Source organism: Podarcis erhardii, assembly GCF_964252035.2.
Source record: "Podarcis erhardii genome assembly, chromosome: 12".
Classification (NCBI taxonomy): Eukaryota; Metazoa; Chordata; class Lepidosauria; order Squamata; family Lacertidae; genus Podarcis; species Podarcis erhardii.
Window position 1 is genome coordinate 987406 of NC_138513.1, and position 14871 is coordinate 1002276.

The window sequence follows — 14871 nt, forward strand, 5'->3', positions numbered from 1 at the left end:
CTCGCAGGCTCTTCTCTGCCAGGGCTTGGGGGTGGGGGTGCCTGAGGCCCTCCATGTGTTGCTAGAGTGCAGCCCCCCTTAGCCCTAACCATTGGCCATGCTGGCTGCAGGGGGCAGATGGCAGCTGGAGCCTCACAACGTCTGGAAAAGGCCACAGGCCCCCCATCTCTGAGCAAGCCCTTGGAGGAGGAAGACGCTTGGTTCTTCTGTCAGGAGGGCTTGGCTGCCCCACAAGTCGGGTGGCTTTTCTTGGCCAGAGCTCCCAATGATTCAGAGAGGGGCTGGTGCCGCCTGGGTGGGGGGTGGCAGTCAGGACCCACTTTTGCATGGCAAATGCCTCTGCTGCTTCCCACAAATGCCACAGCACCCCCTTCGCTCCTGGGCCAGCCCCACCTCTGAGCCACAGCGGAGAGCAAAATCAGATGCCAGCCAGCTCCCCTTGGGGGCAGAGTGGGTGCCAAACTGGCTGGGACACTGTGTGTGTGTTACGGATCTGAAGCGCTCACTGGGGCAGAGCTGGTCCCCTGCCTTTGCCATGGCCACGGGGGGCAAGAGAGCAGGTCCCCTCTCAGCAGCCTCTCTGCTTGCCAGAGAGTCAGGAGGAGCATCGTGTGTAGGAGGGCCGATTCTGTGCCTGGAGAAGAAGGGGTTACAGGCGGCGGCATGGCTGCCCCGGCCCCTGGGGAGGCTGCCTTGTGTGTCCCTATCGGAGCCCCTGCGCTGTCACTCACTCATCCCGACACCCAGACAAGAGCCCTTTCTGCTGCCTTATCAGCGGATAAGAGCAGGTCAGGGGGCAGGAGGCACTGAGCATGCTCTGCCGCCGGTATTGATCGTGCCGGGCAAGATGCAGATGGATAGAATGGCCAGCAGATAGCAATGGGGTGCCGGCAGCATCGATCGGGGGCCCCTCGGCACCAGCGCCTTTGTGCGGGCAGCAAGACGCCGCTGACGATAATGCCACAGCCGCGACTCCGTCGGCGTCTAGCCCGTTCCTCCTGCCCTCCGACGCGGGGGCTGGCCTTTCCGCTGGGTCTGCGTGATAGATGGCGATCCCGGGGGGCAGGCCGCCTTTATGGTGGGCGTGCGGGACAGAGACGTCTCTGTGCAGTGCCCCCTTCCCTGGAATTGCAGCACGGTGGAGGCAGAAGGGAAGCCAGGGGTCATCTAGTCGAAACACACAGGCGGGAGTTGCGGCTGAAGCGTCCCTGACAGGCGGCCGCCCGCTTTTGCTTCTGCAGGGAGGAGAAGGAGCGTTGGATCCGGGCCAAGTACGAGCAGAAGCTCTTCCTGGCCCCTCTGCCCCACTCAGATGTGCCCCTGGGGCAGCAGCTGCTGCGGGCCGTGGTTGAGGACGACCTGCGGGCCGTGGTCACTCTGCTGGCGCACGGCACCAAGGAGGAGGTGAACGAGACCTACGGGGACGGAGACGGCCGGACCGCCCTGCACCTCTCCAGCGCCATGGCCAACGTGGTCTTCACGCAGCTCCTCATCTGGGTAACAGAGGGCCTTCCAAGGGGGTGGGGGGGAGCGGAGGAGGCCGGGCAGGGGGCTGGCAGAAGAGGACCCCCCAGCTGCCCCCTCCCTCCCTGACCGGGCATCCTTCCCGCTGTTTTTCCTCTGCCCGCAGTACGGGGTGGACGTCAAGAGCCGCGACGCCCGAGGCCTCACCCCCATGGCCTATGCCCGCCGGGCCGGCAGCCAAGAATGTGTGGACATCCTGCTCCAGCACGGGTGCCCCAGCGACGCCGCCATGAGCTCCCTCACGCCCAGCCTGCCCCGCAGGAACGTCAACAACAACGCCTCCCCTTCCGGGGCTCTCTCCCCCGAGCCCCCGTCCCCCACGGCCCACTGAGCCCCCCTGGCAGCGCTGCGGGGGCCGGTCCTGGCGGTAGACGGGCGTGGGGCAAGGGCACCGGCCCTGGGCACCCGAGGGGCCTCTCCTTGCCATCCTGGTGGCCAGGCATCCTCCGCGTGGGCAACCCTCCTTCCCACCCCCCAGGAAAAAGGGAACACGGAACCCCAGAGGGCCCAGAGCAAAGGGAACCCCCTTCCCCTCCCCCTGGCTGCACTCGTGGTGTGTCAGTACTATAGAGCCCCCCCCCCTTGCCTTCCCCGCGTCCACTGCTGCAGCCTTTCTGGGACAGACCTGGGGTGGCCCCCCCACTTTGGATGCTGCTCCCCCTTCTCCAGCCTCCCACCTGTCTCAGCCACTTGTGTATAAAATGTACATTGGAAATATTTATATGACGGTCTGTAAATAAGGTTTCTTTGCCGTTTGTGTGTGTGTGTGAGAGAGAGCTAGAGAGAGAGAGAGAGCGAGGAAGACCTGCCGCAGCAACCGAGCAGCTACCCAATAAAAGAACTGCCCCACCTCACCCACCAACTGCCCCACACAGTGTGGCTCTCTCTCCTTCTTCTCCTCCGTGGAGCAGGGCCAGGGCTGCCCCCAGCCCAGGGGAGGCTGGACAGGGGTGGGGGCAGAGAGGCTGGGCTGAATTGCGGGGGAGGAGCGGCAGGGGAGCCCCCACCTGCCCAGTAAGCCCCTGGCTGTGGTGGGAGCAGGCCCAGCGGCCGGGCAAACTAGCAGGCCGTATGAAACAGAGTTAGGGGTCTTGGTGGAACGAAGCTGAACCTGAGTCCACCGTGTGATGCAGCTGTCAAAAAAGCTCATGCTATTCCAGGCTGCATCAACTAGACTTCTGTCTAGTGTCCAGATCAAGAGATTCTGCATTGATCAGACTACACCTGGAATACGGTGTCCAGTTCTGGGCGCCTCAATTTAAGGAGGATGTTGACAGGCTGGAAGGCGGGCAGGGGAGGGCGACCCTGTTGATCAAGGGTGTGGGGACCCTGGCAGGGGAGGTCAAGGGCAGGGGGCCGGCAGGCACAGTCCATCAGGGGAGGCGCATCAGTTGCCTGTGCTCTGCCTGGGACAGCAGAGGCGTCTGAGGGAGGAGGCAGAAGCTCAGCCACAGCACATCCTGCGCTCTGGGGATCTGGGGGTGTGTGAGGCAGACCTGTTGGGGGGGTGTGGATTGGGTCCAGACACAAGCAGGAGCAGGGTAACCCCCAGAACTTGCCTCCGACTCTCCTGCCAGAAGAGTTGCGCTCCCTCCTCCTCCGGGGCATTGTGGCTGCCCTGCCCTGCCTGTGGGGAAGGACCTTGAGTTGGGATTCCTGCATCGCAGGGGGTCAGACTGGATGACCCTTGGGATCCTTTCTAACTGCGCAATTCTGTGACTTGTGAAGGGGGGGTGAAGAAGAGCCCCTGCAAATGGGAGCGACTGCTTGGCTTTGGGATAGTCAGTAGCGCAGTCTGAGCTGCAGGAAGGGGGTCTTGGCGTGGCAACGCGGGGCGGCCATTTCAAGGGGGTGGGTGACACTCGCACCCCGCACACGGAGGCAGCAGGCACACAACTCTAGCAGGACCATGCATCGTGTGATCCGGTTGCTGCTATTAAAACCATGTTACATGATGTGACGTGTTCTTTGCCATTTGAGCTGCTGCGGGCTCTGCGTGGAGGCTTGGTGGGAGCAGCAGGCCAGGCTTGGTCCCGCCGCCCTTGGCAGCTTCTCCAACGTGGCCCGAATGGGCCCAGGTCCGCCAGCCGGGGCTCAGCCACTGACTGGGCTCGGGAGGGGGGCAAGTGGGGCCTGCCTTGGGGTGCCTTCTCCGTGGACGGCAAGGGCAGCAGCGGGCTTGTCCTCTTTGCGCAGCGAGCAGCGCACGCCGCCTGGCCTTCGTGGGCGCGCCGGGCCTCGTCGGAGGTCCCCGTCCGCACATCTGACTTGCAAAGCTCTGCTGGGACCGCGCGCGCCCCGCCCCCCAGGAAGCAGGAGGCCCCCTCGGAACTTGCATGCTGCCTAACGAGGCGGGGACGGGGCGCCCCCCTCCCTGCAGGGGGCCAGACACCCCAGGGGGCCGCCTGGTTGGGGCGGGTCAGGAAGTGGGGCGGTACGGCGGGGGCTCTGCGAGAGAAACGACGGCAGCCGCAGCCGGGAAAGACTCCTGCTTCTGGATGGGGGGCAACCTCCCGCCCCGTCGCCCCAACACTGAGCCGCGGGGCCACGCCAATAGAAAAGTAAGTTTATTGACTTTCATCACGACTCTGCACGGAACTGACACATTGACGCGGGCGGGGGGGGGGTTGTGCGAGGCCCCCGACGCCGCCCGCCTTGAGGAAGGAGCGCCCCTCTGTATAGACTTTACACCGAATAAATAAGGGCTATGGTACAAGGGCGCGTGCGGGGGGCAGGGAGAGGGTCGGGGGCGGCCGGGGGCGCCCGCCTCCCCGTCCGCGCAGTCCGTCCATGGGGCGGGGGGGGGGGCTCAGGGGTGCTGTCCCTGCTCCAGCTGCTGGTGCTGGCTGCGCACGGCGAAGCGGTTGACGTGGACGGGGATGGGCACGACGATCTTGGGGTTCCTGACGGGCTCCCCGGAGCGGCCGCTGACGTTGCCGGCCTTGATGCGCTTCCACTTGGCGCGCCGGTTCTGGAACCAGATCTTGACCTGCACCTCGCTGAGCTTGAGCGCGTGCGCGATCTGCGAGCGCTCCGTCAGCGACAGGTACTTCTTGCAGTGAAACTCCTTCTCCAGCTCCAGCAGCTGCTCGCTGGTGAAGGCCGTGCGCCGACGGCGGCTCTTGCCCGGCCCCGACGACGAGGGCGCAGAGCCCGAGGACGACGACGCCGGCTCGCCGGGGACCCGCTTGGCCTTGGCCTTGGGCCCGGCCCCCAGAGCACTTCCGCCGCCGCCCGCCCCGTCCAGGAAGGACTCCTCTTCGCTCTCGGCCGAGCTCTCCTCCTCTTCGCGCTCGCTGCCGCCCGCCGCCTCGCCAGGCCGCCCGTCCAGCTTCTCCTCGTCGGAACTGTAGGCCTTCACTTCTGCTCAGAGAAAACAGACAGGCAGAGGGGAGACGTGAGGGGGGCGAAGGGAACCCGGCGGGCGCGCCCACCCTGCCCCACCAGCCCACCTGCGCGTGATCGAGTTGCGATTCCTGCATTGCGCGGGGCTGGAATGGATGACCCCCGGATCCCGCCCAACTCTGCAATTCTACAGCTGCAAAACGCAGCAGCCGTGCCTAGCCCTGCCCCGGTGCTCCTGCACAGCCGCCGCGAGAAGGGACAGGGGATGGGGGTCCCGGCACAACACACTGCCCGCCCCGGAACAAAGCCAGCGGAAGCGGGGCTCGAGCTGGGTGCACCGCACGCCTCGAAAGCGCATTTTTCCTCTGCCACCCCGAAGAATTCTGGGTGCTCTAAGCTAGTTCAGGGTTTCTGGAAACTCATTCTGTGCGTGGTAAACTGCAGTGCCCAGAAGTCCAGCATTGCGGGGGGGGTGAGCTGGATGACCCTTGGGATCCCCTCCTATGATTCCAAGTGTGGAACAGGTGGGTATTTTGAATGTGCTTCGATAGGACAGGGCTATGGGAGGCTTCGAGTTCCAGTGGCTGTGGGTTGGAGGCAGCAAAGCTCCCAAATACTAGCTGCTGGGAATCACTCTTGTGTGCGAACCCTGATAGGAGAATCGTAGAGTTGGAAGGGACCCCCAAAGGTCATCCAGTCCAGCCCTCTGCAAGGCAGGAATCTCAGCTCAAGCATCCATGACAGGTGGCCGTTCAGCCTCTGCTTATAAACCTCCAGGGAAGGAAGGCTCAAAAGCACTCTGCACGTAGGAAGCCAAACCACAAAGTGGGGGCTGGACTAGATGACTCCTGGGACCCCTCCACACACACACACACACAAGCAGGCTGCAAGTCAAATGCTCCACAGACCCCCACCCAGGCTTGGCCTGGGAAAGCGCTCTAACCCAACTGCAGCAGGAGAAGCCCACCAGTGGGCAAGAGCATTGCCTCCCCAGAATGAAACCTCCTCATTCAGATGCAGTCTACCTCCGACGCCTGCAATCAGGTGACAAACAGCCTGAAGGACGTTTGGGTGAGCCGTTGCTGCCAGCCAGTGTCTGCCGATGGCCTAACTCTGGGCAGAGCACCTTCGTCCACACCAGTGGTGGGCTGAAGAGGATCCGCAAGGGCTTAGGCGGTGCCAACTACTGGAGTACTGTGTCCAGTTCTGGGCACCACAGTTCAAGAAGGACACTGACAAACTGGAACGTGTCCAGAGGAGGGCAACCAAAATGGTCAAAGGCCTGGAAACGATGCCTTATGAGGAACGGCTAAGGGAGCTGGGCATGTTTAGCCTGGAGAAGAGGAGGTTAAGGGGTGATAGGATAGCCATGTTCAAATATATAAAAGGATGTCACATAGAGGAGGGAGAAAGGTTGTTTTCTGCTGCTCCAGAGAAGCGGACACGGAGCAATGGTTCCAAACTACAAGAAAAAAGATTCCACCTAAACATTAGGAAGAACTTCCTGACAGTAAGAGCTGTTTGACAGTGGAATTTGCTGCCAAGGAGTGTGGTGGAGTCTCCTTCTTTGGAGGTCTTTAAGCAGAGGCTTGACAACCATATGTCAGGAGTGCTCTGATGGTGTTTCCTGCTTGGCAGGGGGTTGGACTCGATGGCCCTTGTGGTCTCTTCCAACTCTATGATTCTAAGAGAGGGAGGAGAATTCTCCAGACTGCCACAAGGCAGAGCCCCCTTCCCCCGCCGCCCCTTTGCATGGCACAGAGCTGGGACTGGAAAAGCTGGGCTGTCCCTGGAGGCCCCCTCCTGCTTCTCACCACTACGCAGCCCCCGCCTGGCAAATAGCTTGGCTGTGGGAGACCTCACATCTGAGGCAGCCCCTGCCCGTTGCCTGAGAGCCATTGGCCCACCCTCAGCCTGGAGGAAGTTAGAGGAGCCTTAATCTGCGGAACTCACTACCACAAGATGTACCGGCGGCTTTAAAGGGGGATGAGAAAATACATGGAGGAGGAACAAGAGTTATTTTTCTCCGGGTCTTTGTTCTTTAATCATCTGTGGCTGCTTTCAGTGGGTGGGATGTTTTAATCCTGCTTTTTATATATAAATAAATGCTATTTTCAGCTTGGCCACTCGCTGTTTTACTTTTAGATGGTTTCAGTGTCTGTGGGTTTGTTTGTTTATATGTAAATCTCATTGAGTTACTTTTCATTCAAAAAGTGACTAATAAGGTCAAATAAATAATATCCATGGTTCTATAGGACCCCCCCCCCCCCCGGAAAAAAAACTTGTTCAGGGGTAGCAGACCCCTGGGTGCCAGTTCTTGGGGAGGGGGCCACAGTGAATGAAGGCAGGCTGCCAGAGGCCCCTGTGGGTGGGGTGGATCCAGTGGGACTCTTTGCCTGAGGGTGATGCCTGTCTGCTCTAGGGAGGATGAGGCCCCACCCCAGGTGGTCACAGCTAAACTTTGCACTGACTTGCTTTCCTGCATAACACAGGAAAGCAAGTCAGTGAGAGAAGGGCAATCTGCATATGCTCAGAGGCACTCTCATTCTTAAAATCATGTCCCAGGCCCATCACCACCTCCCACAATAAAAAGCAAAGGAGGGGTGTTTCAGTTCAGAAGAGGCAGTGATAGGACTAAATTACTCTTGGTGTCCCTATGATTCCCTGACTCTGTGACAGGCCAGGGGCAGCAGTTCCTGAGTCAGGTGACAACTGCCCCATTGCTCCCACCACTCCCAGCTGGGGAGGCGACTGATCTTTGCACTGTAACTCATTGCAACCCTACTTCTGTCTCTTCGCAGCTGCCACCCAGAGCTGGGCATTGCACAGCAGCCCCCGTTCCATGATAGACCCCCGCATGAGGCCAGCCTCTAGTGGTCACGGGAAATTGGCAAGCTGGCTTGGCTGAGCTTGTGGGGCAGTTGGGGCGGGGGGAGAGAGAGGAGTAAGAGTGGACATAGGAGCAGAGGAAATTGCCTTTGGCTGAACCAGACCATTGCTCCGTCTAGCTCAATATTGTCTACACTGCCTGGCAGCAACCACCCTCCAGGATTTCTCTCCCAACCCTATTATGGTTATTGTTATTATTCTATTTATTCTATTTCTCCCTGACAAGGCAGTTTACAGATAAAAAGAACAACAGCTAAAACATAGGGGGGAAATAATCATTGAAAAATATTTAAACACACAGCTAGATAGATAGATAGATCTCAAAAGCAGTCAGCTCCCAAAAGCTTATTGGAACAAAAAGGTCTTCACCTGCCAGCAGAAGCACAAGGAGGGACCAGTCTGGCTTCCCTAGGCAGGGAGTTCCAAAGTTGCCCCTGAGAAGGCTCCCTCCCACGTCCCCCCCATGAGAGTTCCCCCAAGACTGAGAGAAGGGCTTCCTCACACCCCTCACCTGAGCACCTGGGCAGGTTCCTATGAGGGAATACCATCTTTCCGATAGCTTGGGCCTGAGCCATACAGGAGAGCCATACAGCCCTCTAGCCACCAGCCTTTCTCAACCTGAGATCCCAAATGATGTTGTTGGACTACAACTCCCATGATCTCTGCCAGCTAGGGATGATGGGAGTTGTAGTCCAACTCCCCCACCCCCACCCCTGGGACATCTGTGGTTCAGGACTCTCCTTCCTTGGAAGTTTCTAAACAGAGATTGAGTGGTAATCTGGGACGGATGCTTCAGCTGAGATTCCTGCATTGCAGGGGGGGATGGACTGGATGACTCCAGGGGTTCCCTTCCAATTCCACAATACTGTGGCCTAAGGCTGAGAAAGGCTGCATGCCAGGGTTGAGCCTGGGACCCTCCACCAGGTCGTTCTTTGGCCTTTCACAGCCACCTGTTTCAAACGGCCACGACTAGCCACACGCGTGGATTGGGCAAGATGTGGCTCTGAAGGGAGCACGGGCGGCTGGCGACGTCTGTGCTTCTTCGGGCGTCCTGCCTGGTCCTGGCTCCGCTTCCAGGGTTTTTGAGAGAAGCGAGGGGACCAGAATGCCTTGCCCAGACCCTGCCCCGCGGCTCCTCTCTTGACCGTGCGCAAAGCCCAGCACCCCACGGCCCTGAGAGGAGCCGTCGAGAGGCAGTATGGGGTAGTGGTTAGAGTAGGACAGGGGAAACCAGGGTTCAAAACAACCCTGTCGGCCATGAAGCTCCCTGGGGCGGGGGGCTGGCAGTCGCTGTCTCTCAGCCTAAACTACCTCACAAACCGCGCGGGGAAAGGCTGTGTCTGTCGCCCTCGAGAGCCGGTGGCAGTTAATATGGTCGACGGGTGGGGCTTTCCTCTGAGAAAACGCCCCCCCCTACCTCCCGGATGGCACGTAAGTGGTGGGCGTGGCTAATAAAAAGGGGGGCAAGACCACCCCACGCCCAGAGACAACGCGCCCCTCAATTAGAGGAGGTTAAAATAGGAAAGAGCCCCCCCCCACACTCTACAGCTCGGTTTGGAAAAGCCTTCTCAAGAAGGGACGAGGCAAGCAAGCGGTGCTGCGGGGCAGCTGGGGAGGCAGTGCGGCCAATTTTGGGGATCCAGAAAGGGCAGGGCTGGCCCAAGACACGTTGGCTCCTGAGGCGAACCCCGAAATGACGCCCCAGGGGTGAATAAAGATCAGCCTTGGGATCTGCTGCCCTTGGGAATCCTGCCACGAGGCCGTCCCCTCGCCGCCCCGTAGAATCCTAGAATTTTAGAGGCCGAAGGGACCTCCGAGGGTCGTGCAGTCCAACCCTCTGAAAAGCAGGACTCGCAGCCACTGGAAGAGGCAAACCGGTTCATATCTTCACGCGGGCACAGAAGTCCAGGTGAGGTCTGGGACCTGCAGGGGCCAGGGCCACGGGTCTGATTCAGTCTAGAGCAGCTTCACAAGTTCCTATCAAGAAACGGGATTGCAGGCAGGGCTGGAAAAGTTCAGTACAAAAAAAGAACTAAAACGAATAACTCAAGTGGCTGCAGCAGTGGCTCACTTATGAATAAGTTGCAGTATTGGGGGCTTTTCCATTTAGAAAAAGGGGGTGCGCCTTGATACAGGCGTTTAAGGCGGTGCGCAGGGACTGGAAGTTTCCCTTTCGGAGAAAGAGCGGAGTCACGTCCAAGGAACGTCGGAAGAGACGCATCCAAGGACTTCTTCACAAAGCAGCGCAGAGGGGAGCTGCGGAACTCCATCCCACAGGAGACAGGGATGGCCACCAACATGGAGACAAATTCATGGAGGAGATGGAGGCTGCTGCTGACTCCTAACCGCGAAGGCTCCTTCCGGAGCGCGCTCAGCTTTCCTGCCTGGCGGCTTTCCGGCTCTCCTGGTGCCCTTTCCGCTGCTCCTCCCTTCGGATCCTGTTCTGCTGCAGATGCCACCTCCTCTCAGGGTGCAAGGGGCCCGCCCCACCTTAGAGAGGCACACACCCCATACACGCCCTTGCCTCACCGGGGTCCAGCGGAGAGGATCAGCGCTGGCTGTGCGCCCCATAGGAGGGAAAGAGGAGCCCCGCGAGGTGGGCCTGGCGCGCAGAATTAAGAGCCCCCCCCCCAGGCCATGTCGGGGATTCATGAGCTGTGACTGCTGCATTGCGGGGTGGGGTGGGCTAGATGACCGCTGGGGTCCCTTCCAGCTCTATGATTCATTTGAGGTTTTTCAACGGAGGCTGGGGGGCAACCAGTCAGAGATTATTTTGTTGAAAGTCCTGCCTTGCATGGGGTGGACCGGACTGCCGTTGCGGGTACCTTCCAATTCTGCAATTCCATGTCACTATAAAAAGTGGCACCGATGGGTCTGAAGCGCCCAGAAGTGGCTGCTGGCGAAGGAAATGCGCCCTCGGGGACGCAGAGGCTCCTCCGGCCACTAGGAGTGAGCGGGGGTCACTGGGTAGTAGGAGGGCCATTTGCGTCTCTTGAGCTCCGTGTGCAGCCTCCTGTCCCCACGCGATCTCACTGCCCGCCCACCACCTCCGATCCCTGGGGATCCAGCAGGATGCCACGCCTTGGAGGAAGCCAGGCAGAGTCCTTCCCGTGACTCCCTGGTAAAGCCACTCCGTTTTACTCTGGGGAGCAACAGTCCGGCGATTTTGAGGGCAAAGGGAAGCAGGGTGGACGGATGACCCCCCCCAGCACCCCCAGCACAACGAATCCCCCCTACGCCCCACGGCTCACTGTCTCCTAGGCCTCGCACTGCTTGATCAGCGCCCCTCTCTAGTTGTGGGGCCTGCGAAACCGCTTTGAGGGAGGAGAACTTTTCGCCTTCGGGAAACTGGCCTTGCCCAAGATGAGCTGCAGCCCCGGAAGAGAGGGCCAGGTGAATTTTTTATTGACACGTGTGGTTTTTTTTTTAAAAAATAAATGTAAAGACACATACATTTATTTGCCGCTGTGGGTTTTTTTTAAGCGGTATACAAATGAATTTCTGAATAAATATGTTGCCGCTGCCTTTGGACCCCTCCATGCCAAAAGGACGGAGGGAGCCCCCGCCGCTGCCGCTCAGCCATGTCCAGCTGCCTTTCAAGGCCCAGAGAAGTTTCCATGAGACAAGCAGAAGTTGGATATCGGTCTGCTTTAGCTGAGATTCCTGCATCGCAGAGGGCTGGACTAGATGGCTTTTGCGGTCACTCCCAACGCTACAATGTTGCACTGTTTTAGTGTTGTTAGCCGCCCTGAGCCCGGCTTCGGCTGGGGAGGGCGGGATATAAATAAATTTTATTATTATTATTATAATTATTATTATTATTATTATTATTATTATTATTATTATTATTATTACAATTATAAGCAGGGGAAATGGTACCCGCTGGTGCGCCTGGCACAGAAATGGCATGGGCAGGAAAGCTCTGGGAAGAAGGAAGGAAGGAAGGAAGGAAGGAAGGAAGGAAGGAAGGAAAGAAGGAAGGAAGGAAGGAAGGAAGGAAGGAAGGAAGGAAGGGAGGGGCGGGCCCCGGTGTCAACGGAGAGGCGTTCCTCATTTCTGGGTTTTCGCAATACAGAGGAGGGCTTGACCCAACTAAATATTTTCAGTTGATTAATCGAAAAATATTTTAAAAATCAAATAAATTCACCCAAACCTCGATATGAGCGTCCTTTTGGAAGCTGAGAGAATCCCTGCGCTGGTGCTGAAAGCCCACGACACCCGGGGCTCCCTCGCTTTCTCCAGCGCAGCGAAGGGGCCAAAACCAAGGAGGCGTTTCTGGGAAGGTAAAATCCTGGGCCCTTCAGTTGCGTGGCGTTGGGGAAACCCCAGTCACTAAAACAGACCCAGCCCTCGATTAATAAGCTGCAGGCCCCAGAAGCAATCCTGCACCCGTCCACTCAGAAGCAAGTCCCATTTATTTCCACGAGGGCTTACTTCCAGGTAAAGGCATACCATCAATTCAAAGCACCCTAACAAGAATCCTGGGAACTGTATTTTGTTCAGGGTGCTGGGAATTCTAGCTCTGTGAGGGGCAAACTACAGTTCCAAATATTCTTGGGGGCAGAGATGTGCTTGAAATGTATTGATGTTGTGAACCGCCCCGTGATCTTCGGGTGAAAGGCGGTATACAGATTTAATAAATCAAATAAAATAAGTATGGCAGCAGCCTGCAGCTTCCTGAAGGCGAAGAATCTCAGCCGGGATTGAGGCCGCCCTGGGTCCTCCTGGGGGGTCTTCAGGCTTCCCTCTGAAAGCGAGGAAGGCAGAAAGCCGGGCCTCCCCGAGAGGAAACCTCTTGCCACGGGTTACCCAAGTTTGCTGCAATTGGAAGGAGATTGCAGTTCTACACGCACTTAAGTGGGAATAAGTCCAATTAAGCGTAATTAGACTGACTTCTGAGTAAACGTGTCTAGGACTGAGTTGCGACGCTTCTCTCTTTAAAGTGATTTGATTCTCGCTTGATCTGAAAGCCTGGCTGCCCACTGCAAGGGCCACAGGAATCAGCTGGTCAGCGGGAGAGAATTCGGATTCCGGGCCCCCGAAAAAGCTGGATGGCAAAGGGGTGTCGCTCCGGAGGAAAAATGACACCGGAGAAACTGCGGGAGTGAGTGAGGAAATCTGTGGACGCCCCTTCGAACCGGGAGGCAGAAGCGGCGGCTGGACCGGCGCTCCCTGCGCGCTCTGTCCTGCTCGGGGGCGCCAAACTCCCGCGCGGGCATCGGGGTGCCTTTGCGGAAGAAGCCAGACGGGGCGCAGGGCGAGGGGACGCCTACTCCCTGCGGCCGAAGAGGAGGCAGATCCGGGAGTGGGCAAGGAGCAGCTTTCTCCCCACAACGCGCGCCACCGCCGGCAGCCAAGCGGGGATTCTCGGTCGCCCGATCCCAGTTCCTGAGTGCCCTTCGAGGCGGCCTTTCTGCTGCTAGTCGCCCCCCCACCCCCAGGTGCCGGGGGGCACGAGAGGCGCCTCCATGATCACCTGCAGGTGGGTCAGTGCCAGGTCTCCCCCCTGCCAAGCCGGCTCACACAAGTCCCAGCACCGAGGACAGTTCTTTGCGGGGGTGTCCAGCGGACCGCGCTCCTTCCCAGGACTCCGCGCCCTCGCTGCCCGGGTATACTTCGCAGAAGGGTGGGGGACCCCCCAAGCCGATGCGTCCACCCCACAGCGAGGAATCTCTTGCCCCCCCTGACACACACACACACACACACACACACACAGAGAGAGAGAGAGAGAGAGAGAGAGAGAGAGAGAGAGAGAGAGAAGGGGGGAGCTCATCTCCTGACACAGACGGCCCCTGACTGCACCAGTTTGGCTGGCTTGGATTGTGTGTTTGTGTGATGGAAAATACTTCCCTAGCGCGCGCCCTTCAATTTCTTCCGTGAGCATGTTTGGCGCCTTTGCTGGACCACAAGTGAAACTCCCACGGGGGGGTGGGGGGACGAAAGGACTCCCCAAGTGAGACCCTGAATCAAAGTTCCACCCAGGAAGTTCAGGGGGGGTGGTCTCACCAAGACCACCACATGCCTGGCCTAAAAGTCCCAGAGCCTAAGGGGGTGTTGTTGTGATGTGTTCCTGCGTTTAGGGGGCCAATGGAATTACTACCGGATTTGTTGTGGGGTTCGGGGAAAGGTCCTGCTTCGGCCCGGACATGGGCCAATTTTTGTTCATCCTTCCTTCTTTGCCCCAAACGCTTGGAAGGAAACTTCCCCCTTCCGAAAAAAGTTCTCTCAACTCCCTCCAGCAGCTTCCTCCTCACTTCGCCGCCCTCCCGCCCCACAGGCAGCCCCGCTCGGAGGGCGACCGGGGCCCCTTCCCTCCGCCCGCCCGCCCGCCCGCCTACCTGCCAGGCCCGGGAAGGGCTCCGGGAAGTGGAGGGGCGGCTCCGGCGGCCCTTTGTCCCGTCCCGGGGGCAGCTCGTCGCTCTCCACGCCGTCAGGCGCGCTCCGTCGGCGGCAGGGTGGCTCTGCGTTGCCTCGTCCGGCGGCCGGCAGCTCCTGCGCCGGGTAGAAGCCGTCGGGGGGCTCGCCGAAGCTGGGCAGCGCGGTGGTGAGCGCCACCATAGACGGGACAGCTTGGCCGAGGCTGGCGCAGAAGGAGTTGGTGAGGCGGCCGGCGAAGGAGGCCAGCGGCGCCAGCGGAGGGAGGCCAGCGGCCGTCTGCAGGGGCCCGTGGGGGAGCACCAGCGGCCGGTAGGGCATGAACATTGGGTAGCCGGTGTAGAGCAGCGGGCCGGAGCGCGGCGCGGGCGGCGAGTGCCCGATCAGCGAGTCGATGGAGAAGGCGGCGCCCTGGCCGGTGGGTCTCTGCATGGCCGCGGCCCCCGACAGCTGCTAGCCGGGCTGCCCGGCCTGGGCCCCGCGGGGCGCCAGACTCTGCGCGGGTCGGAGGGGCGCCGAACGCGCCGTCGGTCCAGCCCGGCCACAGGCACTTTGTCCGTCGGCGCGCGCGGCGCAGGTCGTGGCAGGAGACGGCGTTGCCTGCTTTGGCTTCCTGACTGCCTTCGAAGGCACCTCCTCCGCTGCCGCCCACGAGCCGCGCTGCGCTGCGCTCCGCTCCTGGCCCCGCCGCCGCCGCCGCCGCCGCGCTGCCTCTGCTCGCCTCTGCCGCGCCTGGCG

The 14871-nt window shown here is 59.8% G+C and overlaps 2 protein-coding genes across 4 annotated transcripts in view; one reads left to right on the plus strand and one right to left on the minus strand.

Moving 5' to 3' along the window:
• Nucleotides 1–2378, plus strand: part of AGAP3 (ArfGAP with GTPase domain, ankyrin repeat and PH domain 3) — a 102113-nt gene extending 99735 nt beyond the window's left edge. For all 3 annotated transcript variants that reach the window (XM_081834221.1, XM_081834220.1, XM_081834222.1), the window contains 2 exons: nt 1242–1497; nt 1631–2378. In XM_081834221.1, the coding sequence (XP_081690347.1) occupies nt 1242–1497; nt 1631–1855 (481 nt within the window). In that variant the 3' untranslated portion in view covers nt 1856–2378. The remainder of the gene's footprint in view (nt 1–1241; nt 1498–1630) is intronic.
• A 1898-nt stretch (nt 2379–4276) lies between these two features.
• Nucleotides 4277–14588, minus strand: GBX1 (gastrulation brain homeobox 1). The gene is made up of 2 exons (XM_081834676.1): nt 14097–14588; nt 4277–4887 (listed from the first exon to the last, which is right to left on the minus strand). Exons 1-2 carry the CDS (start codon nt 14563–14565, stop codon nt 4334–4336), a joined length of 1023 nt encoding a protein of 340 aa, XP_081690802.1. The 5' UTR covers nt 14566–14588; the 3' UTR covers nt 4277–4333.
• Nucleotides 14589–14871: the final 283 nt, after the last annotated feature.